Here is a 25,566-nt window from a genome sequence, read left to right on the forward strand (position 1 = left end):
ACCCACGTCACGTCATGTGTGAAAATGCTGATGTAGGTCAGATTGGTTATGTTTGCTAATGCTGATAATCACTGGGATTTATATCAGCTGCATGCAGAGTGAAGCAGCAGGGCTGAGATGCAGTAAACAGCACCACCTGTGGGTGGTGTCACTGGGATTTATATCAGCTGCACGCAGAGTGAAGCAGCAGGGCTGAGATGCAGTAAACAGCACCTCCTGTGGGTGGTGTCAGATTATAACCTGGAGCTCACTGAAGCACGAGGGAACGACACACTCCATAAACATGCTCTCTATAATCTGACACACTTACATGAATCACTATGATTTTAGCAGCATAATGTTTCCATCACAGGGAACTCTTATTCCACTGTGGGTGGTGTCAGAGTGGACAGCTCCCACGCCGGCTCCTGTGCTGGATGTTCATACCTGATCACAGCTCAGGCTGATCGGACACTCAGTTTGGAGTCTGGGGGCCACTGTGGCAAAAGCTCCGCCTCCTGTAGTTTTCAGCCTCATGTGATGTCCCTGATCACATGACCTCAGGGACCTGCTGGGGAAACATGATCGCAGATGTTTCTCACGGCGGGAATGAGCCGGGCGAGGCTGCGTTCTCTGGCCACACCTACTCAAAAACAATGTTTGCACTGTGCTCGTTTCAGCAGCAGCAGCTTCTAACGAGGCCGGCTTATAAGAACCATCCAAAGAACTTCTGTTAATGCACAGTATTTATTGACACAGTTTAGAAACATCCACGCATTTGTTCATTGATGGTTTATAAACCAACGAACTAATCAGCAATCGTTGTTAATCTTCATTTCAGATACAGGAGTTAAAGTATTCATTTCGGTTTTATTAGTTTACCTTTTATTAACAGTTATCGTTAGAAAATGTTCCTAAACACGAAATCATCACGCCTACATTTTGACCCTTTTAACTGTGACAAACTCAACTCACACCTCCTCTGCTGTGAAAAGCAGAAGTTGCAGAAATCGGTGAGCAAACAGCGCGTGATCTGCTCACAGCTTTCCGACAAAGTCATCCCAACAGCCGCCGCCCACGGAAACAAGTTAGGCTAAACTAAACTGAATCATCCTTTAACCTCTAGACGTCGTTAGAGTCTGCAGATCTGACCTTTGGATTAAAAAAGTAATGAGTGAGCGGTGACCTGCAGGTCTTCAACGGTGTGTTCACAACAAACGTGGAGCGTGATTACATACAAAGTTCATGCAATGAGGCAAGTTCATGTTGGGCGATACAAATGGGGCGAATCTGCCTTCACACGAGCCAAAATCCTCCAGCAGGAACCGCAGAGCCGGGATTCTCCTCCAGCGCCACGTGGATGCCGACTGAACCATCAGCATCACAGGGGCGAATGCTCCGGTCTCCACGGTGACTGCAGTCACAAGAGGTGAAACCTTCATGTTTGATGTGAACACACCCTAAAAGGTACACGTGTGCATCAATATTTACAACGGTAAGTGAACGCATCGGCAAACAAAGCTAAACTCTACGAGCACCGCACGTAACGCGAACACGTCCAAGCGCGTGGAGTCGGACTCTGACATGTTAAAGTCCGTGTCGCTGCCAGAAAACACACGAGGTTCCCGTCAGACTCTCTGCAGCTGAGCCAACACAAACACACAGCTGCCGAAGGCCACGTCTGTTTGCACGGCTCCGGGTCAGTATCGCCTTCCTGGAAGTTGGTCGCAGTCACATAACGAGTTCAGTCAACTTCGTCTTGGTCCCGAGGTCAAACGCTGAGCCTAGAAGGAGCCGTCTGCGAAGTCTCGTTTGCCGAATCCTTTCTGAAAAAAGACACAAACAGAAACTCACCCAGTGTCCCCACAGAGCGACTCGACCATCATCATCATCGTTTGTAATACAAAAAACGTCCCAGTTTTACTTTGGATGTTTACATGATTTCACTTGTTTTACATTCCCAGGCTCAGCATTTTCAACCCCGCTGCCCCCTGCTGGACACCAGCCTGCAGATGTTTGTCTCACTTTTATTTACACAGCTCCAAATCACAGCAACAGTCGCCTCAAGGCGCTTTTTAATGTAAGGTAGACCCTACAATAATACATACAGAGAAACCCCAACAATCATATGACCCCCTATGAGCAAGGACTTTGGTGACCAGGCTCAGAGAGGGGCGGGGCCATCGCGGGCTGGCACTGCTCGTCTTCACATCCACGGATCATCAGCGGGATTCAACTCTCTGCAGGCCGCTCAGTGAAGCTCACTTTGGCTTTTGGAGGAGCAGCGCATGTTCGGTGGTGTTGGTGGTGATGCTGGTGTTTGGGGCGCAGCCTCGGCCTCCTTTCTTTGAACCTAAGCAGCGTCTCTGAGCAAAGAGCTCCAGGTTCATTTCACCTGACCAAAGGGCGCTCCCGGTCTGCAGGATCTTGCTCAGGCTGTCCTCAGCATGCTTCAGTCTGTGTTTTAGTCTTGTGCTTCCTGGTGTGCAGCCTCTGTGCAGGTTCCAGTGATGGCACTACATCGGCTCAGTGAAGTTAGTGTTTAGACTCTCACTGGTTTTCTCTCCAAGTCTCTGAAATCTTTGCTTCCTGTCTCTGTGGGCTTCTTCTGTGAGCACCAACGACTGTTTCTCTCAAGTCTGAACTTGTGTTTTTAGCCTGATGTTTTCTCAGTGACAGCTCGAACCCTGCTGAAGTCTTTTATTCTGAAGATAACCCTTAGCTTTCACTGGAGCATTACAGAGTGAAAGCACATCACTGCACAGCAGCGGTTTGAGCTGTGCTCCAATAAAAGCTCAGTGTTTCAGAGGATAATAGTAATAATAATACTGACTCTGGTCATTTTTAGAAATCATTCTGTAATTTGTGCTAAAACAAAATGATTTATGTTTTATAAAGAAAACGCTATGATTAAAAGAACAGTCTTTGGAGGAGGGTAATAATTTCATCCTCATCTGTGTTAAAACTCAGTCCTGCTCTGCCCTCTAGTGGGCGACTACGTGCCCACACAGTACCACACCCACAGTTTACAGCATGAATTCCTCTTTTTTTACTGCGCCCAAGTACAAATACTTAAAGTACTTCAGTGTAGGGTGAGCAGAACACGCGAGTACTACAGGAGCTTTTAGAGGAAATGAAGAATAAGTAGCAGGTCCAGAGTCGAGTACGACTAACACTGAGCCGACCAGGCGGTAAGATCCTGCAGTGCAGCTTAAAACTCATCAAAGGAGTGATGAAAGATTTGGTTTTAGCAACGACGAGCAGAGATCGTTTAGGATGCTGCAACCGTGAATCGTTAAAAGATCAAGTGTCTGAAGACACAGCTCAGTGGAATTACAGCCTGTTCTCACTCCAGAGGATCCACTAGCAGCAACAGGCCGTCGCTCCACTGCTGCAGCGCCGTGTAGGGCGGGTTCCTGCGTCGCACACAGACAGACGCCCACACGAAGCCTCACTGTGTGATGGTGAAATGTCCCTCGGACCTCAGAACTCACAGACCTACAAACGTCAGCCCACAGCAGCTTCAGCCCACAGCAGCTTCAGCCCACAGCAGCTTCAGCCCACAGCAGCTTCAGCCCACAGCAGCTTCAGCCCACAGCAGCTTCAGCCCACAGCAGCACTATTATAAGCGATGTGGAGAGGAGCAGCTTCTGAAGGCTCTGTGATCCATCAGGAATTTTGAGCGTTATCCTGATGTGGACATCGGCTCCAGCAGCTGCAGGTTTACCACGCAGCCGTGCACGGTGTACTTTTGAAGGACTGGAAGTTTAGATTTTCTGTTATTATAAACTAAAGTGTCTGTGTGTGTCACTGTGTGTGTCACTGTGTGTGCCACTGTGTGTGCCACTGTGCGTGTCACTGTGCGTGTCACTGTGCGTGTCACTGTGCGTGTCACTGTGCGTGCCACTGTGCGTGCCACTGTGCGTGTCACTGTGCGTGCCACTGTGTGTGCCACTGTGTGTGTCACTGTGTGTGTCACTGTGTGTGCCACTGTGCGTGCCACTGTGCGTGCCACTGTGTGTGTCACTGTGTGTGCCACTGTGCGTGCCACTGTGCGTGTCACTGTGCGTGTCACTGTGCGTGTCACTGTGCGTGTCACTGTGTGTGCCACTGTGCGTGCCACTGTGTGTGTCACTGTGTGTGCCACTGTGCGTGTCACTGTGCGTGTCACTGTGTGTGTCACTGTGTGTGTCACTGTGTGTGCCACTGTGTGTGTCACTGTGTGTGCCACTGTGTGTGCCACTGTGTGTGTCACTGTGCGTGTCACTGAACTTTAGCTGTGCTCCAGGTTCCTCTGCAGCCTTCTCCTGGTCGCCTGCTGCAGGCTCAGAAGAATGAAGGAGCCCATCTATCTGTCAGCCTTCATCAGGCGCTCGGAGCCGTTTCCACAGCGCAGCACCATAAACTCACAGAAGTTGCACAATAAACGGAGCCTTGGCTATAAAAGCTGGGCCGTCACACTCAGTGTTACCTAACAAAGCTGTTTGTCGACAGTTTGACTGAAGAAAAAGTTTCACCATCTGTAAACCAGAAATATTCAGCCTGTCATTTTGTTTCTGCACAGTTGTGTTCCAGATGTGTTATCTGCACAACTGGGTTTGTGTGAAAGTGCAGGGAGATAAAGGCCTGGGTTTGTTTGTGCTGTGGGTGGGCGGATTTACGGGAGGAGGACCGCCAAGTTCACCTCAGCAGAGACACAGAGGCGAACCCAAAATGTCTGAGCCAGATTCTCCACATTCCTGCTGCAGCTCAGCGGACACGAGGAAAGGATTCTCACAGCAGGAGGGGGGTGGGGGGTTTGCTAATGCCACCACAGAAGGAGGGAAGGCTACAGACAGACTCTAATTTAGCTTTTCATCATCATCATCATCATCATCATGTGGTTTTCTGGGGCAGAGTGAGCCCCTGCCAGCCGAATCATTAACAAGTTTAATTTCATTTTGAGTGGTTTTAAACACACGTGCACGAGGACAGCGCGAGCAGCTACAACCTTAAGGCTGCTCGAACGAGTCTTTCCCCGGTACGGACGGCTGCCGCGACGAACACTCGGGGACACTTTTGGCCGTTCTAGTTTAAACACTGATTGGCCCTCGTCAGATTCATCGTAGTAACGACGTCCCTGACTCGATCCTTCCACTTTGCTGTTCACGCGTTCTTTCGCTTCTGTCGAAGGTTAAAGGATTTTTCAGCAGAAATGACCGAAACACACTTTTAGACTTTTTCACATGGACAAAAAGACAAACGTAGAGCCGCAGAGACGGAGTTTAGCAAGTCTCCAGTCTGACTGCTGGTTACCTCAGAGAAAATATTTGCTTTTGCAGAACTTCCAGATAAGCACGTCCACAGACTAATGAGGGCCAGGCTCGGGTGCAGAACAGAGGAGGGAGGCAGCGAGGAAGAGGAGTTACGAGAAGTGGAGGTCAAGTGAGATAAAAAGCAGATGCAGCCAGATGCAGACGAGAAAACCATCTGGTGGAAACAAACGGAGCACAATGAGAGCCCACGCCCACAGCTTCTCACCAGCTCAGGCTGCAGGAAATAAAACAGCAGGACGGGTTCAGGCTCTTTGACTTAAACATAGCTGCAACCACAAATGTAACAAAGGCTCCCAAAGTGACCACAAGCACGCCACCCTCCGTCTTCACCTCGACCACACGTTTGAGACCCGTTCTGTTCGTCCTCACTCTGCTGCTTCAGCCTTTGAGGATGAAGTTGCAGAGAGAGAGAAATCTGGTGAATGTGGTGGTGGTTTGTTTTTGGCACAGCGGCTCGCTGTTTGTGCCAAAGCGAGTCCCGCTGCAGCGTCCTCACACACACGTGATCCTGGTGCGTTACTGTCACACTCGTAAACGGTGCATGCTTGATGTCTCTGCATTATCGCTCAATCATCCAGGTAAAGAAATCTAAACAGGTCGATTCTGTTCATCTGGATTTTTGCAGTGGGAGAAACGTTTCATCAGCTGACTGCAGGTTTCCAACCTTATAAACAGGACATTTACACAATGACTGAAACAACGGGCTGTGAGGTCAGTTCATGATCATTAACATGCAAATTGACCACTGATCAATGACCATGAGTCCCATTCACAGAGAGTTGGGGAATGGCTGCAGTCACAGCATTGTAAGATGGTGACAGATGTACCCTTAGGCCCCCTCCTCGACTCAGAGGAGTCTCTGAACGCTGTTGCAGAGGACAGCGTTCCTCCCTGTCCAGGATGTGTACATCTTCATCACTGAGTCCTGATACTCCTGACACATAAGGGCTCACTAAAGGTTTTCAGGCAGCAGTCGCCCGTCTTCTCTCCTGGATCTCCTGCAGCCGTCTTTAGGAGCCTTCAGGCTGTTGATCAACAGTCTCTGGTTGCTGATCAATGGTGAGGAGTGTTTGTCAGCCTGGCTACAGAGCTGAAGAGAAACCTGGGGTTGTTCTTATTTTCTTCAATCAGTGATGAATAGTAAGATGTTCTGGCTTTGCGGAGGGCTTTCTTATAAAGCAACAAACTATTTCTCCAGGCTAAATGATGAACGTCTTAATTTGTGGCACGCCATTTCCTCTCCAGCTTACAAGTTATCTGCTTTAGGCTACGTGTTTGAGAATTATACCACGGAGTCAGGTACTTCTGATTTATCACAGGAGCTACAGTCATACGCAGTGAGGAGGTCAAATGATTAACAAGATAAGATGATAACAGCGGGTGACTTATATCCTTAAACTCAGTTGCAGCACTTTCAGAAAGACATCTACTGTGACGAAATCTACTCCCCGCTGCTGGAAATTATTAGCGGGTGAATCAACAGAGAGTGTGTTCTGGATGAAGCATGTGAAGATTACACATGAAACTCACCAGTCTGTAGTCTCTGTGCAGCTTCTTGTACTGGAACATGTTGCAGAGGACGGTCGAGGCTGCTCGGGCAGCTTTTTGACTCCCGGAGCTAAAAGTGAAGGACAGCAGAGAGTGAGAGAGGACAGGAGGACTAATGAGGCGGAAATACCAGAGCAGCAGGGACGAGCTTCATCACAAACATGACCCGCAGTGTGAAGGAAAGGTTATAACAGACATGTGAAGTCCTAAACAGGAAACAAAGGTCGCAGAGGGGTCACAGCTTTGTTTCAGCGGAAACATGAAAATATGAAGTCTGAAGAGAAACGGCGGCAGCGCGCCTACACGTACCTGCTGTCGTGGGACGTCTTGATGCCCACCAGTTTGGGGATGCCGTTGAAGTGACAGACGTCGCGGGCTGCCGAGGAGCTGCAGGTGACCAGGTGGTTAAGGGCTCCGCAGAGGTTGACCACCACGTCGCTGGATGGCGTTTTCTGCAGGCCGTCTGCGGGAAGCTTGGACACCAGAAGCCCCACCATGTTCTTAGCTGCCACGACACAGAAGAAGGACTTGAATAAGAAAGACCCTGGAGCGGACCTGGACCTTGGGATCCAGAGAACGGGAAAAAGGTGGATGCACTGAAACCCCTTGAAAGCAGAGCTGCACCTGTCCCAGCAGGGCTCTTACCCATGTGCTGTTTGTCGGTGGCGTGCCGGGTCAGATTCCTCAGCAGGCCGCTCAGAGGCCTGAGCTCCGTGTCGCTGTTGGTGTCCAGCCGGTCCAGGAGGACGGGAAGCATCCGCTCCTTCTCTATAATCACCATGCTCAGCACGGACGCCCACTAACAGAGAAGAGCAGAGGTCATGTGAGCCTGCAGAGACCGCACCTTGCATTAAAGCTGACGATCGGGACGCTGCGTTACCCTGGCATCTCCCGCGGTGATGTTCTGCAGGGCTCCGATGGCGGCCTCGCGGCTGCAGGAACTGTAATCGCTGTTCTGCAGGATGAGCTTGTAGAGCCCCACCACCTTCGGGTGCCACAGCCACTCGGACCCTTTAGGCTGAGACAGGGTGGGCAGGTTCTGTTGATGCTGCTGCGGACAAAGAGAGAAATCACCTGAAACTGTTAGGCCGGAGATAAAATGTCTGAGACAGAGGCCCACGGGAGGCAGCTCGAGGCGGAGCTTCCACAGGAAACTAGAGAACACAAGGTCTAAGGTCAAATTTAGAGAGACTCCTAATCCCAGAGGAATGTTCAGAGTATCCCACCTGAAAAACATTCCTCACAGCTCCACTGGGACTCTTCACCCAGACTCACTCTCAACAAACATGAAACAAGAATTTTGGGTAAAAAGTAGCAAAAATATATAAAACAAAAAGTTTATTTATACAAATAGTTGAAGAAAATCTGCAGAGTGTAAACTCAACATAAAACTAAACCAAACCAAGCTAAACGAAATCAAACTAAACCAAACTAAACCAAACCATACTTAACTAAAAAAAACTAAGCTAAACCAAACTAAACTAAACGAGACTAAACTAAACCAAAAGAATCTAAACGAAACTAAGCTAAACCAAGCTAAGCTAAACTAAACTAAGCTAAACTAAACTAAGCTAAACGAGACTAAACTAAACCAAACTAAACCAAAACTAAACTAAACTAAACTAAGCTAAACTAAACTAAGCTAAACTAAACTAAACTAAAAGAAACAAAACCAAAATAAGCTAAACCAAGCCAAACTAAACCAAACTAAGATAAACGAGACTAAACTAAACCAAACTAAACCAAAAGAAACTAAACTAAACTAAACTAAACGTTAAACCAAGCTAAGCTAAACCAAAATAAACCAAACCAGTTTGAGTTTAAGGGATTTCTGGAGTTTTCACATTTAAGTTTTTAAACGAACACATTACTATGAAATCTAGCGGACCGTAGCTACTCTAATGTGCAGAAGAAGAAGGTTTTTGGAGGTGATGGAGGCGGTGGAGGTGATGGGGATCCGGACACAGAGACGAGCACAGAGCACCACACGGGTGGATAACACCAGCACCCTCTCCTCCTGCTCGTACCTCCACGTTCTTCTTGCTGTACAGAGTGAAGCAGCCGATGGTCTCGATCTCTCTGTTGGCAGAAGCTCTCGATGGGCCCTCGAGGCGGAGCTGGACTGAGGGGGGAAGCTCCGAGTACAGCTGATAGGACAGATTTCTCATCACGCACAGGGAGTTCTCCAAACCCTGAACACGCAGACAGGAAATAAAAATGGATATCAGTTAAAAGAGCGACCGAAACAAACGGGCTCAAAGCAGCGAGTGTTAGTCACCGTGCCGACTCTGATGAGCTTCAGACACTAAAAGCACATTACAGTGAAGATCTGCATCCACGCAGAAAGAAGTCTTTTCACACGCTACCCAAACCACTGCACCGTTAATAACGCGGAGAGTCGGCCACCATCGAAAACTGGGAATGACTGAGGATTCCGTCGCCCCCGTCCTTTAAGCTCGCACATCCCGATATCCCGTTTCAGTCGTTCCCGCTCTGACCCAAGGACAGATAAAATCTATTTTTATTAACCAGCTGTTTTCTTTCTCCCAGCCTTCTTTATGATGCACTGCTGCAGTTTTACATCTTTGCACGACTTTGCACGAGATGATTTCAGAGAAATAACTGAGCGGACCTGGAATACTGGCCACACTAAAAATAGAATAAAGACATACAGGAAATGTCTTCAGTTTTACTCATTTAGTGACACATTCCAGCACAACCACCCCGAGGAGACTTTGGGAAATCCGTTGAGTGGGACGGCGGTGAGTCAGCGACTTCCTGACAAACACAAACACTGAAACCAGTCCAGACTGCACCAGACCCACTCGTCACTTTAGTAGGTTTTCTGTGTGAAAACTAAGAGCTGAGACTAAAATCAACCTGATACTAACGCAGCAGCAAACACGATGAAGACGCGCGGATGATCTGGAAGGTCGGCCAAAGTGAACTCTGGTTTTGGTTTCTATCGACCGGTTCTCAGATCTGTGGGATCACTCCTCGTTTATACAAGTTTAGAAGCAAAGCCTCTACAGTCATGCACAGTTTACTGGAGTCCTGATGCTGAAACTGTGACGTGAGGCAGCGATGAATCAGAGCAAATGTGCACTTTCTCTTTGTCACGTCACTCTTTACACTCCAGGTTAACCTCAGTGAGACCTGAGCCGGTTACTGTTCTGCTGTAAAATGACAAACCCTGTCTCCGGCGTCTGTGGTTTGTGCTCACGGCTCCAGACGCTTTAACGCACCTGCGCTGCGGTGCGCTCGGACATCATTATCCACGTGCCTCTGTGGCTCACCTTCTCGTCGGCCTGTTCTTCCTGCTGGATGTAGGTCACCAGAGAGTCCACGAGGCCGGGCATTTCTCTCATCTTCTGCCTCGTTCTCTCGTTCACGGAGCTCAGGTTCCTGTCGGAGCAACACAGACGGAGACATTCAACCCGACCAAATCCTTCACTTACATCAAACATTACTTCAATAAAACAGAAGCAGCTGCTGCTCTGTGAGACTGCATTATGTGACGTTACTTTATTTAAACATCCATTCAGTTCATGTTTTATTTCCTTGAAATGACGCGTCAGAGCCTAATTGAGGTTAAAATCCTTCTAGGAGCCAGTCTCACTGTCATTAAACAGCTCTGGGCAGTTATTTTGAAGCATTATCTAAATTTACTTTAATTTCCATGTGCACAAAACCCTCCAGACTGAGTGAAACCTCTGAAAAGTTTGCAGACTTTGTACTAAAAGGATGAAAGAAGCAGCTTTCTCCCTCCAGTGAAACGTCTTCCACCTTCTTTGCTGTTGCTGATCTCTTCACTCTGAGTGAAAGAGTCTCTTGGTCCACGCCTGGACAACATTATATTGACCGAGTGCTTTTCTGAGTCACACTGAGGCTGTGCTCACTCTGCATGCTGAGAAGGCCCAAATCCTGGCATGCCTGAGCTCTGCAGCAGGGTTTGTGGTTATTAAGGTAACACCAGGTCAAAGCCTGTGTCAGAGTTATGAAGGTGCTTCACATCTTATATCAGAGCAGATTATGTTCCAGATGAGAGATCACCACATACTAAACCTTTTATTATTGACCAATCAGTTCCTGGAAAAGCCTCAGAGTGCACATAGCATGAAGGTCTGAAAATGTGAAAGTGTATGCTATGTCTTCTGATGATACTGCCTAAGGGAAGCATGTATAATGTAAACAGAATTGGTCCTAGCACTGAACCCTGTGGAACTCCATAATTAACCTCAGCGTGTGACAAGGACTCTCCATTTACATGAACAAACTGGAGTCTATTAGATAGATATGATACAAACCACTGCAGCGAGGTACCCGTAATACCTGTGTACTCATTTATCAAGCTGATAATCAGCTGATGATGGTAAATTAAGAGAAGCCAGATAAATAAAAGATATCCAGGACATGTTGAGCTTCTTTTCTAGTCTCCATCAGATGATCTAGTTTTTAAAACCTGATGGCACAGAGCAGCCCATCACTGACTGATGGTACCTGAGGCAGCCGGTGGTGCTGTTAAAGATGTCTCTCTCTGATGGACTTAGCGGGATGCTCCTGCACAGAGGAATCAGAACTTTCTGTGTCAGCACAGGTAACGCCTCCCGGGACAGCTTCTCCTTCAGGTTATCTCTGGAGGACAGATTCCACAGGACGCCTGCGGACGGCCACAGTGAGCTTGTAAGACGGGTTCACGTCGCTAACATCTCACACTAGTCCAGAGAGCAGAGGGTTCCCACCTGTGATGGTCTTTCGCAGCTCCTCGTCAGGTTCGTTCAGGAGGCTAACGAGAGGTGTCAGCCCGCCGGCGTCGATGAGAGCCACCTTGTTCTCGGCGCTCTCGTAGATGAGGTTCCTCGTGGCGGCAGTAGCGTAACGCTTCACTTCCTGGTTGTCGCTGGAGAAAAGTTGCACCAGAGCTGGAACACCTTGCAGAACTCGGACCTGAGAAAGAGAGCGAGTCACCAACCACCTTCACCTCATGACGTTCTCTTCCTCTTACCCCCGCAAACACGGGGAGAACACGCAAACGCCACAGGGAGAGGCCCCGCCTGCATGGTGGAGTCAAACTCAAGACCTTGTTGCTGTGAGTGCTAACAGTGCTAACAGTGCTAACCGCCATGTCACCATTCTGCCCTTTATGTGTCTTTATGTTTTTGCTTTCATTCATTTAGACAGAGAAATGTGAAGAGTTCCTTTAAGCTGCTTCCTGCAGGTCGTCCATCACAGACACGCTGACGTCACACTTTCTCTGCCTGTCACGGCTTCTGTGTCTCCCCTCTGTGCCTGTGTGTGTGTCTGTCTATGTGTCTGTGTGTGTCTGTCTATGTGTGCCTGTGTGTGTGTGTGTGTGTGTGTGTGTCTATGTGTGCCTGTGTGTGTGTGTGTGTGTCTGTCTATGTGTGCCTGTGTGTGTGTCTGTGTGTGTCTGTCTATGTGTGCCTGTGTGTGTGTGTGTGTGTCTGTGTCTATGTGTGCCTGTGTGTGTGTGTGTGTGTCTGTCTATGTGTCTGTGTGTGTGTGTGTGTCTATGTGTGCCTGTGTGTGTGTCTGTGTGTGTCTGTCTATGTGTGCCTGTGTGTGTGTGTGTGTGTCTATGTGTGCCTGTGTGTGTGTGTGTGTGTGTGTCTATGTGTGCCTGTGTGTGTGTCTGTGTGTGTCTGTCTATGTGTGCCTGTGTGTGTGTCTGTGTGTGTCTGTCTATGTGTGCCTGTGTGTGTGTGTGTGTGTGTGTGTGTGTCTATGTGTGCCTGTGTGTGTGTCTGTGTGTGTCTGTCTGTGTGTGTCTGTCTCTGTGTCTGTCTGTCTATGTGTGTGTGTGTGTGTGTCTGTCTATGTGTCTGTGTGTGTCTGTCTATGTGTGCCTGTGTGTGTGTGTGTGTGTCTGTCTATGTGTCTGTGTGTGTCTGTCTATGTGTGCCTGTGTGTGTGTCTGTGTGTGTCTGTCTGTCTGTCTGTCTATGTGTGTGAGCGTGTCTGTGTGTGTCTGTCTCTGTGTCTGTGTGTGTCTGTCTATGTGTGTGTGTGTCTGTGTGTCTGTCTATGTGTGTGTGTGTGTCTGTCTATGTGTGCCTGTGTGTGTGTCTGTGTGTGTCTGTCTGTCTGTCTGTCTATGTGTGTGAGCGTGTCTGTGTGTGTCTGTCTATGTGTCTGTGTGTGTCTGTCTATGTGTGCCTGTGTGTGTGTCTGTGTGTGTCTGTCTGTCTGTCTGTCTATGTGTGTGAGCGTGTCTGTGTGTGTCTGTCTCTGTGTCTGTGTGTGTCTGTCTATGTGTGTGTGTGTCTGTGTGTCTGTCTATGTGTGTGTGTGTGTGTGTCTATGTCTGTGTGTGTGTGTCTATGTGTCTGTGTGTGTGTGTCTATGTGTCTGTGTGTGTGTGTGTGTGTGTGTCATGCCATTTTCTGTAGTCACTTCCTGTTTCATTTCAGTAAGTCATTTGTTTCCCCGCCCCCTGACCGCCTGCTCCATGCTGTTTCCATGTGTCCCAAACAGCCTCCTGTCAGCACGTACCTGGTTTTTGGCGTCCCTGCTGTGGTAGCACTGATGCTGAATGAACGCAGCTCCAACAACCTGCAAGTGAGCGTCTGACTCGGACAGATACTTGACAGCCGTGGGCATGTCCAGATTTTGCATCCTGTAGACACACACACACACACACACACACAGTTGCATTAAAAGGGTTCCTACCAGCAGTGCAGCTCAGCCTGCAACAATCTAATGCTGCTCTCTTCATTCTTTTTTCTGCTTTATCACAATTTTTACTGATTTGTTTTTTATAAGATCAAATAAAGATTCTTTACTGTCGCGGTCTTTGGGCATTGGACAGAAAGCTCACTGAAAGATCTTCAGATATTAATGTCAAACTCCTCCCACGCCCCGGGTGACCTGTACGTGACTCTAATGAAGCTCAATGATCAATGATGATAAATCTGATGAAGGCTAAGCTAACTAGCTAAATAAATGAAGGTGTCTCACTCTCCCAGCGGGTCGTTGCTGTGGATCGACGCTCCATCGAAGACGTCCACTCCTTTCCCGACACTCCTCAGGCTGCGGAGCGAGGCGGCACGGTGCATGGTCCCGGAGGTCCTGGACACGTGCTGCTGCTGTTGTTGCTGCTGGTGGTCCCACTGTGTTCCCCAGGTGTCCCCTCCAGCGGGGATGCCCCTGCCATTCCCCACCCAGCCCTCCTGGCCTAGGCTGGAGCTCTGCTGCTGCTGGTAGTGCTGCTGTCTGTTGGTGATGCGGCTGATGGTGCGGTGGGAGGGGCCTTTATAGGTGTACTGCTGTGGAAGCTCCTCCTCCTGCCAGTACCCTTTCCTCTGGGCCAGAATCCCACTGAGGCTGCGCCTCAGCGTACCTGGTGGAGGCGCAGGGAGAGTAAGCGAAGGGTTCTCTAGACGGCCGGAGGAAGTGACAGGAAGTGCCTCGTGCTCGCCCTGGGTCAGCGACTTAGAGCGTCTGCTTCTGCTGTACACCTGGGAGGTCTGAGAGCCGCTGTGGACCACGGCAGCACCTTTGTGGGTCAGCCGGGAAGTGGTGTCCACAGCAGAGTGAGACGAGAACCCCGAGGCAGGAAGAGGCACAGTGGGCACCTGGAGACAGGAGGCGTGGGGAGAAAGAAAGGTTAGAGGACGAACTGCTTTCTTAGAGTCTCAGATCAATAATTTGTTAACAGTTCATTAAATCCCAAAATGAAAAGTGTTCAGTGAGATTTGTTCCCGGTTGGTTTTGGACTCCGCCCGGTCCTTCCACTTCACTTCACAGTCTGGAGGAGCAGCAAAGATCACGGCTGCTTGTTGTGGACGATGTCCTCCTGTTGGCAATGGAGCTGATTGCAGCTCGCTGAGAGCTGTGAGGTCTGAGGCCTTGTTCTCAGTCAGAAAAGGGCAGAGTTCTTTCTCTGGAGTTCAGAGGAGCCTCAAGGCCTCAGGGTCTCAGGGTCTTATTCCCGGAGGTGGCGTGAGTGGAAGGCGTGATAGATTGGCGTGACACCGAAGCTGCTGATTTACTGGTCGATCTACATTCCTACCCTCACCTATGACCACGAGCTGTGAGTGGGACTGAAAGAATGTGACTGAGGATGCGAGCAGCTTCCTCTGAAGGATGTCTGTGCTCTTCCTTAGAGATAAGGTGAAGATCTCGGTCGTTCAGGAGGAACTCAGACCAGAGCCGCTCGTCCAGATATAAAGGAACCAGCTGATGTGCTTCAGGATGGGACCTGGATGCTTTTCAGGTGCGTCCAACTGGGAGGAGACTCCGAGCAGATGTAGGACAGGGCAGAGGAGGTGGCCTGGAGACGGAGCGAGTTTGGCTGTGGAGATGTGTGGCAGCGTGTAACACAGCTAAAAGGAATGTGTAATAATACAAATGTCTCGTTCCAGAAATCCAAACTCTGCCGCGAGCAGCTTAAAGTCGGAACTATTTTCGTTCCCCAGAGTCGTATCAAGGAGCAGACGAAGGCGTGCTGCTACCTGCAAAGGTTCGTGCTCATAACAGGATGTAAGCATTAACAGCATCCTCCCTCAGGTGAGCTGGAAGGTTAGCCAGCGGCACGCTCGTTTTGGCCGCTGGTTTTAGAAAGTAGGCTGAAAATAGTTCCTTCATAAAACTGCTCACAGCAACCAAGGTTTGTGCAGATATCACTGCCGCCACTGCACGCCAGAGCGAGGGAGTGAAACGGAGCTGGGTGCAGGGAGGAGCATTTTACGGCTCTTCCTCTCCTTCGTTATAATCTGCAGGAAACGCCGTGCAGCCTCTGCATTGTTAAGCTGCAGAGGTAAAGCAGCGGGTCGATGTCCTGTTTGTGTTTTTCTTTTCTTTACATTGTTCTGAACTCTGACAGACACACAGAGGAAACACTCCAACACAATGGCTGCTCGGTGTGAGCGCCTCGCTCTCAGGCACACGCAGGCCGAGTAACAAACACTGTCGCACATTTCCATTTAGGGGAAAACGACACAGGCCAGATGTAACCCGCTGCTTTTTTATGGAGGTGAGTGGATGAAAAATCATTTCTTCATAACGTTTCTCTTCACGGTTTCATGAGTTCTCAGCCAACAACAACAGGACAGCTCCTCCGAGTCCCGCCCCTGTGAACTTTGAAAGGTCGTCTGAGCTGCTGGTGGCGTCCTGCAGAACAATGCTCTTTGCTTCTGTTGGAGTTCAGAGGGAGAAACGCCGCGGGGCACTGCTGTGGGCGGGGCTGATGAAGATGCTTGGACCTCTTCCTCACCCGAGTTGAATTTGAATGAAATCAGCATGAAAAGGTCAAACAGAAATCATCGTCAGTCTCATCTGTGCGCTGTTTAGTGCCTGACGTGGTCAGCTACCGACCTCGTTTTACAGTCTTTTTCTCACTTTTGTTTTCACCCTCTGCTCCTGTTTCGCCACTAAAAGCTACTCGGCGATGGAAAAGATGGCGGCTTTGGCTAAAATACACACTGCACACCTGTGGTCCTGTTTTTAAATAATAACAGGCGAGGACCGACAGCAGCGTCTCATTAGCACGGAGCGTCACACTCCAAACGACAGCTTGTGTGTAACTGAGAATTATTTCAAATCCCAGGAACGAGGAGAAGCCCGGCACAGCTCGCCAGCTCAGCTGAAGCTTTGTGCTGCTTCAGGATTCCTAAAAGATCAGATTTAGTCAAATGTAATAATAAGAAAAACATTTTCTTATTATTATTTTCCTCTGAGCACGAGGCTCATTTCCTCATAGACTTCTATCCAATCGGACGTCTTTTAAAAGTCGCCCCCTGCTGGATGTTACAGAAATGTCAGCTTCAGGGAGCTTTCCTTCACCCGTACATCCACTTTGAAGCCCCCCCCCCACCACCCCCACGTCACAAAGAGGAAAACAACTTTTATATTTATTTACATTCAAATTCTAATTATTGAGTTCCTTTCTGCTCCCACCACAGTGACTCACGCTGTGTGTTTAAAGCTCTTCGTCGTGTGTGTGGCGTGTACTCACAGCCATGACGCGACTCGGCGTGTTTATCATGGATCTGGAGCTGAAACCGTGAGCGTGGCCGTAGCTCTTCATCTCAGGAGGGTCTGCACGGAGAGAAGGAAGACAGTCACACACAAACACCAGCCACTTTATTAGGAACACATGTACATCTGCTCATCCAATCAGCCAATCATGTGGCAGTGCATAATATCAGCTGCAGGTTACTGAGCACCAATCACAGTCAGAGAAACCGCCTCTGGGAACAGTTCAGTCCAGAGCTCATGAAACGCTGGAGAGGCTGAGAAGAATTTTGGGGCACTCAGAGAATAAGAGACAAAGACGTGTTAGAAAGAGGAGAGCCAGCAGGCGCTCAGGCCACAAATACACTCAGTGTGTCATCATTTAACAAGAGGAAGAAGCACCGCGCACCAGGAATGTCCCCAACTCGGGCCAAAGGTGGACCAGCGTCGCCACTGAAAGACCGTCTGTGTGCAGGAATACTCCGTCCAACAAACACACCGCACGCCTCAAACAGAAGCTTCAGCTGCCGCCACACGAGACCCGAGCAAAGCCCATTTATCCTAACACGTGATGCAAGCTGCTGGACGCAGTGAAAAAGCGAACAGAAAAACATCACACGCCATCGAGCCGAGCAGGAAGGAGGGAGGAAATGCTGCTGGGCGGGCCGCGGGGCATGCAAGCATCAACACGTCAGAGACGAGGGAGCGGCGGTCACGCACGGCGTACAAACGGGACTCAAACCAGACCAGATCAAAGCAGAAAGCATCGACCTGCAGGTCAGCGAAGGTCGTCTGTACCCGACACACACGACGCCTGCAAAGACCCAAAGTTTTTATGGGTTTGTGTAAATGCCATAAATGATGACACAGCAACAGACACATGAAGCTGAGGTGGGCTCATACACCTGCAGAAGATCATCTTCAAAGCAGAAAGATGAAAATAAACTCAACCCGACTGCTGAGACTTCAGGGTTAAAGTTTATTAATCCCAAAATGAATCTTATTCACTTTTTGGCAGCAGCAGCACAGCCTGAACTGGGGCTCACTTTAATTCTGTTGTTTTTGAGTTGAAAGGACAAATTCCTGCAAAATAAACTTTTCTTCAGATTAAATGCAGTTTAGTTATTTCATAAAGCTAACAAACAGAAAGATATGACATCGTGTGTGTAGTGACTGTGGCTCAGGAGGTGGTGGATCGATCCAGACTCTGCTGAACCCGAGCTGTGCGCGATGCATCCATGTGTGAATGCGTGTGATTGGCTGAAAAAGGCTTGCAATAAAAAAAGTGCTTTGAGTGCTCAGAGTGGAAAAAGCTCCATCGGTACCAGAAACACCACGAAAACGAGGAGCTGGGGTGGAGGTGGGTTACAAAGCAGCTTGCAGAATGCAGCAACTGTATGGAGGCAAAAGCAGCTTCAATAATTTATACTGTGAGAGGTTTGAGCCATCAGCTGATTGGCTGCAATCTGCAGGCTTCCTGAGCTGATGACAGAAATAAAAACGTGGTGCCGCGAACTGCACTTTGAATTTATGCTAAAACTCAAATTACAAACTCAAACTGAAGATGAATTTCCTGAATGAAAACAGGCAAAACAGAGAAAATCAGGCCTTGCTGTTGTGTTGGTTTGAAGGTGTGCTGCAGCATTCAGCCAGTGAGAAATACCAGCCACACTGTGGAAGAGCCGCAGTCTAAAATAGGCTGTGATAACATGCTGTGAAGAGCAGATTGGAGAGGAATGTTCCCCACAGGAGGTGGTCCATGAGCTTACACAGGGACCTTTACTTTCATTTTCTTTGGCCTGCACTGCGTGAAGGTCGTCGAACTTAATGAACGTTTTACCTCAAACCGTCCGGATCGCTGCATTCCACTTCGCTCAGACTGAATCTGGCAACACGTTCACCTGTTAGAGGCACAGCTGTGCCTCCAGTTTCCAGCAGAACATTGCTGAGTAAGCAGCACAGTGATAATAGGAAACATGACATCAGTGCTCAGAGCTTTCTCACAGCCTGAGTAAAGCTGCTCTGCATGTTTCTAATGAGAGTGCTCGACATTTAGTGGACTGTGAACCATCTGAATCAGGATTCAGAGCCGGATGATCGATACTTCAGAAAAGGTCAAAGATCAGGAGAATCGAGGAACGACCCTCAACACTGCCATCTTTGTGTACAGTCTATTTACCACAGACTGCTGCTGGTGTGTGAACCTGCATTTTTGGAAGTCTTAACCTGATGTTTGTGGACACCAGGATTGGCCACATTTGAATAAGAGTTCATTCTTGGACAGTCACATGATGTCATTAAAATGATCCAAAAGGCTCCAACAGCACAAACACGGCACAGAGGTCCAGTTCAGGTGAAGCTAGCAGCTACAGCCGCCTGTGTCACCATCCACCTGTCAGTCACACAGCGGCACAGGGGTGCTGCTGGTTCACAAGTCAAGAGGACTGTCATACAGCGGGTCAGTCTAAACATGAGTCCATGCCCTCTGTTTAAATCTAGATTATCATCAGAGGTCCAGTTCTCTCCCCCATGTCTGCTGTAAAGAGCCGTGTTCATGTTTTCCATATTCACCACCTCTGACATCACAGATGTCCACATGGAAACTGAAGCGGGATCACCTCCCACTTACTTTTCTTTCTAACGTTAAAGGATCACATCCTCCTTTTCTCTAAGAGCAGCGGGAACGTTTCCAAGCAGATCCAGAGGTGGATTTGCTGAAACCTACTGCTGCACTAACACTCCAACACGCTGCACAACGGTTGAATTTGAACCTTTTGGTGAAATTCCCACGCTGTAGATCTGTAGATGTGACTCAACTCTTTATACCTGTTGCATGTTGAAATTATGGAAGGCAAACTCGTGAAAAGGTTCAAGCTCAAGAACGGAGTTTGGATAAAGAGGACGTGACTCGGTTGGGATTTCTTCCCAGTTGTGCACAAAGGACTCACTGATCTGTAAATATCTGCTGAAGGCTTTATTTGATAATGTCGCACTGAGCTTCCAGTGAATCAGATGCTTTAAATCTCAAATTCTCAAACAGGTCAGAGACTCTAACAACACCGGCTCTTTGCCAAAGTGTAAGGTTAGTCCTGCTCCCTGCAGTAAGAGCTCTGGGTCATGTGTCAGTGTTGTTACAGGACAGAGAGGGCGAGTATTACTGAATATTGAATATAACACGAGTTTTCTCCAAGCCCGCAAACATGAAGTTGTTTGGCTCCTCGCTGTCGACGGGCTCAGACCCCCGTGCTGCTGCAGTTAATCCAAAATGCTGCAGCAAGAGTCCTGACAGGGACTAGAAAGAGAGAGCAGATTTCTCCTGTATTGGCTTCCCTTCATTGGCTTCCTGTTAAATCCAGAATTCAAAATCCTGCTCCTCACATACAAGGTCTTAAATAACCAGGCCCCATCTTATCTTAATGACCTTGTAGTACCATATCACCCTATTAGAGCACTTCGCTCTCACACTGCAGGCTTACTTGTTGTCCCTAGGGTATTTAAAAGTAGAATGGGAGGGAGAGCCTTCAGTTTTCAGGCCCCTCTTCTGTGGAACCAGCTTCCAGTTTGGATTCAGGAGACAGACACTATCTCTACTTTCAAGATTAGGCTTCAAACTTTCCTTTTTGCTAAAGCATATAGTTAGAGCTGGACCAGGTGACCCTGAATCCTCCCTTAGTTATGCTGCAATAGACGTAGGCTGCCGGGGATTCCCATGATGCATTGAGTTTTTCTTCTTCACTCACTATGTGTTAATAGATCTCTTTGCATTGAATCATACTTGTTATTAATCTCTGTCTCTCTTCCACAGCATGTCTTTATCCTGTCTTCCTTCTCTCACCCCAACCAATCACAGCAGATGGCCCCGCCCCTCCCTGAGCCTGGTTCTGCCAGAAGTTTCTTCCTGTTAAAAGGGAGTTTTTCCTTCCCACTGTCGCCAAAGTGCTTGCTCATAGGGGGTCACATGGTTTTTTTCTGTATGTATTATTGTAGGGTCTACTGTACAATATAAAGCGCCTTGAGGCGACTGTTGGTGTTTTGGCGCAAGTTAAACAAAGCAGGACCAAAGGAGGCTTCAGCTGCAGAATCTGCAGAGACTCCTCTCACTCGTTTTTAAGGGACTAAAAATATTGATTTTGGTCATTTTAGTTTATCCTGAAATGATTTTGTTATCATGTACAAACTGAGATAACTGATCCTTTACAGTGATGAAAATTCCTCCCTCTTAAAAAAGCACTTGGGAGAATTTAGACTAAACTTTGAATTTCATTGGTGGGCTAATAATTGTTTCCTCATCTGTGGCCTTTGCAGCATTAGCTTTAGCTTCCTTGTTCTTGTTTCCTCTTCCTGATCACCCAGGGTGTGCAACAAATGTGCTGAGTGACGTTAATTACACCGAAGGGTTTTTCCCAGAGTTCGAAGCTTGTTGATGAATCTTGGTTGGAGTGTGGCTGCAGGGAGAAGCGAGAGAATCATCAGTCCAGCCTCCAGTTTGATCTTTGCGCAGAAGGAAACTGAAGCAAAGCAAACACACCTCAATATCTGAAGAACAAAGAGGACTTTCCAGCACAGACCCCTGACCTGAACCCCACGGAGCTTTTCTCTGAAACAAAAACAGAGGCTCTGTGAATGCCGCCAGATCACGTCAGGGTCAGGTGAGAAAGAGGCGATGAATCGCACATTAGTGCGCTCACGCTGGTCGTGAACGAGGCCCGCTGTGTTTACGTGCTCCTTGAAGCACTGCTCAAAATACCAACGGAGCAGGGAGGGGCTCCGTCATCAGTCAAATCCCATTGGCTCCTCCTGAAAAACAGGCTTACTGAATCTTGAGGACTTGAGCCCCATAAGCTCGGACCAGGCGCAGTTATTTCATTGTTGATATTAAATATGAGGAGATTCGCCTCTATCGCTCTGCCGGGCATTTTACTAATAAGAGAATATTTAACATGTGCTTCCATACAGACAACATCCTGACTCTGTGGGTCAGACTGAGGGCCTCTTTTATCAGCCAAGAGACGGAGCAGCGGGGGGGGTCTCCTTCCTCTCCCAGACGTTCTTTGTGAAAACAGATGTGGATCATCACAGTTCCCCTCCTCACCGACTGCTGATGTCCAAACAGAGACCACCCCTTTCTTCTTCTTTCTGTGGTCGAACGTCCATGTTTAACATTTTATCCGGTCGGGAATCTGTGATGTCACACTGCACTTTTCCGTAAAGAGGGAAAAAAACAGGAAATGGTGGAAATAACACCCACGCGGCTTCACACAAATTCACATCTGTGTGAACAATAAACAGACTGATGTCGCCTGTGTTTGGCTCACAGTGCAAATTACAGCCGCTCAGCATTTAACTTTGTTTTCATCGTGCAGGGTCGCTGCTGGATTTGACCACAACACCATCAAGCTTCTTCTTCTTCTCGTTTTCACCCGAACCGAACCAGAGAGTCAAAAACGGAAAACATCCAACGCGACGGAGGCGAGCTTCGCCCACCTCCACCCCTGTGAACACCCAGCACAGACTCTGGTCGTCTCTAAAGCAACAGTGTTATCTGCTGCACCCAGGCAGCATCTAAGACCGGTGTTACAGCATAGCATCAGTTTCCCATCACGGCTGCTGTTTCTTTCTAAAAAGACACACAACACGTCTGACTTCATGTTAAACTTTCCTTTGTTGACTGCAAACTGTCAGATTAGCTTCAATCTGTCTGCGCAGGTTTGACTAAATCCTGAAAGTTCCTGAACTTTCAAAGAAGTAGAAGAAATGTTCAATTTCCCAAAAGCCAGCTGGATCCCGTCTTTCATGAGTCCCTCTGTGCATCCTAAACATCACTTCCGTCTCACTTTTAAACTCCAGTTGTGACATTTTCTGCTGATGACCCTGATAAGAAGGTCGGGTCTGTTAAAGCTCTGCGGTCTCTTCTAACACGCAGCACACAGCTCGTTCATACAAACATGCAGCTCATCATTTCTGGATAGAAAGTGAAAGCTGAGCTCGTGCTGTGACTCAGATCTCAGACTAACTCAGTAAAACTGGCTCATGTGAACATCTGGACCTCCCCCGGGTCCAGTGCTGGAATAAAGATCCAGCAGACACACGGAGGAGGCGATTAGAGGCTGAAGGAGCAGCTTCACTGATTGGCACAAAGATTCAAACATGTCGGGAAGAGCTCAGAGACGCAGGATTTCTACAGAAACGCCACTGCCTCTGCTGGGTTTGGATCCAGAACGACACCGTTAGAAGCAAAAGTCACTGATTTTTGGGAAATGAGCTCACAGTCCAGATGTTTCACACTGGATTAAACAAACCTGCCAAACCTTCAGCTTGAAAGAAGAACATGAACATTCACCATGTTTATTTGCATCATACAGAGGGTCGGGGGGGGGGGGGGGGGTATTATTATCGTGCTGCTGTAGCTCATAAGCCACGGTGTAACTGAAAGTGGGCGGGTACTGACTCAGAGTACTGCTCTGTTTTGTGTCTGCTGGTATCGGGTTCAGCACCTCACCCAGAGACAGCGTACGGACTGGGGTATCAAACCACGACCTTCTGATAACCAGATCACCCGCTCTACTTCCTGAGCCACAGCCGCCCCAAAAGCAGATTTCTGCATCTGTTTCTTTGAACATGTGCAGATACTGTGGTGGGGAAACGATCCATCCACACTGAACGAGCTTCTGGTGTCTCAGCTTTTGCAGAATGATGATCTACAGCCCAAAGTATTTAGACAGTCACACCTTCTTTAGGGCTGCCATGTTTTATATGCTTGATACTCACTTCTTGGTAACGCTGACAGTAAGCACTGTGTGAGCCATATGCTCTGTACAGATGTAACAAAGGGAAGGAGTTGGAAGAGTGTAAAGAGAGCTGAGAGGAGTTTCAGGCTCTGTCTAAGCTGCCAAACATTTCACAGCCAACCTTTCATTTCACCGCACACTTCTCAGAGAAACTACACATGACGGTTGTTTCACCAGGCTCCGCCCAGAGGTCGAGTACCAGGGTGGCATCAGCACACCTTGAGACATGATTTACCCCCAAAGCTACTGGATTACAGCTCTGGAGGATTTGAGCACAGGGCCAGTGGTAATTTATTCCCACAGATCAACGAGAACGAGATTCACCTCAAACTCAAAGTACGGAAGTCAAGCCCGGTACTAATATATGGTAATGTGTTATTGTACACACAGCATCGGCACATGCATCACTAAAACCAGCTGTAACATTAAAGCGACTGACCATAAATAATGAAGCATAAACCCACAGAGATAAATGTGTGTAACATGAAACGAGTTCTTTGGTATCAGTCTGATAATCACTCTCAGGGGAAAGTTATTATCTTTGAACTCAAACCACATTTTCCTTCCTTAAGTTTGGAAAAGTTCAAAATAAAAGTAAGAACAAAAGTGAGCAGAGTGAGACTCACATGATAGTTAAAGCCTGACAATCATCATGACTCTGATGTGGGAGGTTACTGTGAAGCTCAAACTGACTAACAACAACTATTTTCCAGTGAGTGCACATTTTTAACCCCTTAGCACCAAGCGTGTCATAGCTTATACATCAGATTCCCCCAGAACCACCTGACTAAAGGGTTAATGATCCGATCACTACGTTACTCCTCGTTTTTACTTCCATGCCCTAACCGACGGGACTGTGGACAGAAGGATGTGAAGCATGAAATCCGTGGTTTGTTGTGCTGCGATCGCTGTTTCAGTTCTGCCCCCCCCCCCCCTTGTGCATTAACATCAATAACACACAGACTTTAAATGGCTCTCTGTGTGAACACATGCTGGAATATTGTGTTTATTATTGTCACCTCTGCTCTTATACTCGCTGCTCTTTTTAAAACTAAAGCCAACTCATTACATGTTTCTGTGGGGCCCCCTGTGGCCCCAGTGAAAAGAAATCCTGGAAACGCCCCTGATCGCTACACTCGGGTGGGGGGAATGAGCTCAGGGAGGTGTTGGTTGAATTCCAGGAGGAGGTAACAGATACTCCACTGTCCACTGTGGACTTTACTGACACTTTATTTTCCCCTCGGCCCCACCTGAGGCTCTCCCGCCCGTTACTCTCCTCCTCTGCGCTCATTTCAAGCTCTCACCTGTTGATCCTTCCAGCCTGCTCAGGGAGGACGACTTCCTCTCAGCCAGCCGCATCCGGACCTGCTCCCGGACCCTTCGAGCTTTCGCCACCGGGTCCGGAGACGGGCCGTCCGAGGGGACCACGTAAGCGGTGCAGGAGGAGTTGGGCTGCAGGGCGGACAGAAAGCAGCCCTCCGGGATCCCGACATTCATCCTGACGCTTCACCGAGCGAACAAAGAAAAAAGGCTCCAGGCGAACTCCGGCGAACAGCGGACCGTCCGGTGCGCAGCGCAGCTCCGAGTGTCTGCAAAGAAACGGCGCTCCGTCAGCCCAGCGTCTGTGGGCGGGGCCTGAGAGTGGGGGGCGGGGGGTCTAAAATCCACCTGCTGTCAAGACAACCAGTACACAGGAGGTCTGACCTCACACGCTTACGTCACAGCAGCCCCCGTGACCTCTCCGTTCCCGCAAATATTAATAAACATGAACCCAAATAAAACCAGATTAGTGTTCAGCTGTGTGGAGACCACATACCTGCTTCACGTCAAACTCAGGTGAAGCCATCCACCTACCAGTCAAAGAGGCCACGCCCCTCATAATAATGATGGACTGGTTCTTATATAACGCTTCCCTACTCTGAGGCTCAAAGCTTTATACAGCTTGGACATTTCATTGACAC

The 25,566-nt window shown here is 48.5% G+C and overlaps 1 protein-coding gene across 3 annotated transcripts; it reads right to left on the reverse strand.

Annotated features, from left to right (window-relative positions):
- Positions 1 to 723: 723 nt before the first annotated feature.
- LOC134632472 (plakophilin-3-like) lies at positions 724 to 25,178 on the reverse strand. Of its 3 annotated transcripts, none has more exons than XM_063481218.1 (13): positions 24,910 to 25,178; positions 16,819 to 16,901; positions 13,821 to 14,437; positions 13,356 to 13,479; positions 11,585 to 11,789; positions 11,343 to 11,502; positions 10,139 to 10,247; positions 8,870 to 9,034; positions 7,723 to 7,893; positions 7,488 to 7,641; positions 7,152 to 7,347; positions 6,825 to 6,912; positions 724 to 1,805 (listed from the first exon to the last, which is right to left on the reverse strand). In XM_063481218.1, exons 1-13 carry the CDS (start codon positions 25,100 to 25,102, stop codon positions 1,764 to 1,766), a joined length of 2,307 nt encoding a protein of 768 aa, XP_063337288.1. In that variant the 5' UTR covers positions 25,103 to 25,178; the 3' UTR covers positions 724 to 1,763. The 3 variants fall into 3 exon arrangements, with proteins under 3 accessions (XP_063337288.1, XP_063337279.1, XP_063337272.1); XM_063481209.1 differs by lacking the exon at positions 24,910 to 25,178 and adding an exon at positions 17,227 to 17,447 and having other exon boundaries at positions 7,723 to 7,890; XM_063481202.1 differs by lacking the exon at positions 24,910 to 25,178 and adding an exon at positions 17,227 to 17,446.
- Positions 25,179 to 25,566: the final 388 nt, after the last annotated feature.

The sequence above is a fragment of the Pelmatolapia mariae genome, linkage group LG1 (assembly GCF_036321145.2).
Source record: "Pelmatolapia mariae isolate MD_Pm_ZW linkage group LG1, Pm_UMD_F_2, whole genome shotgun sequence".
Taxonomy (NCBI): domain Eukaryota; kingdom Metazoa; phylum Chordata; class Actinopteri; order Cichliformes; family Cichlidae; genus Pelmatolapia; species Pelmatolapia mariae.

Bases quoted from the DNA above. Each gene is read 5' to 3' on its own strand.
- LOC134632472 (XM_063481202.1), bottom strand. From the start codon at position 17,431: ATGTTTTTCTGTTCGCTTTTTCACTGCGTCCAGCAGCTTGCATCACGT. The intron at 10,248-11,342 runs GTACCATCAGTC...TTGCTCCGACAG, and splicing joins AGCACCACCGGCTGCCTCAG to GAACCTGAGCTCCGTGAACG. The intron at 7,642-7,722 runs GTAACGCAGCGT...CTTCTCTGTTAG, and splicing joins TCACCGCGGGAGATGCCAGG to TGGGCGTCCGTGCTGAGCAT.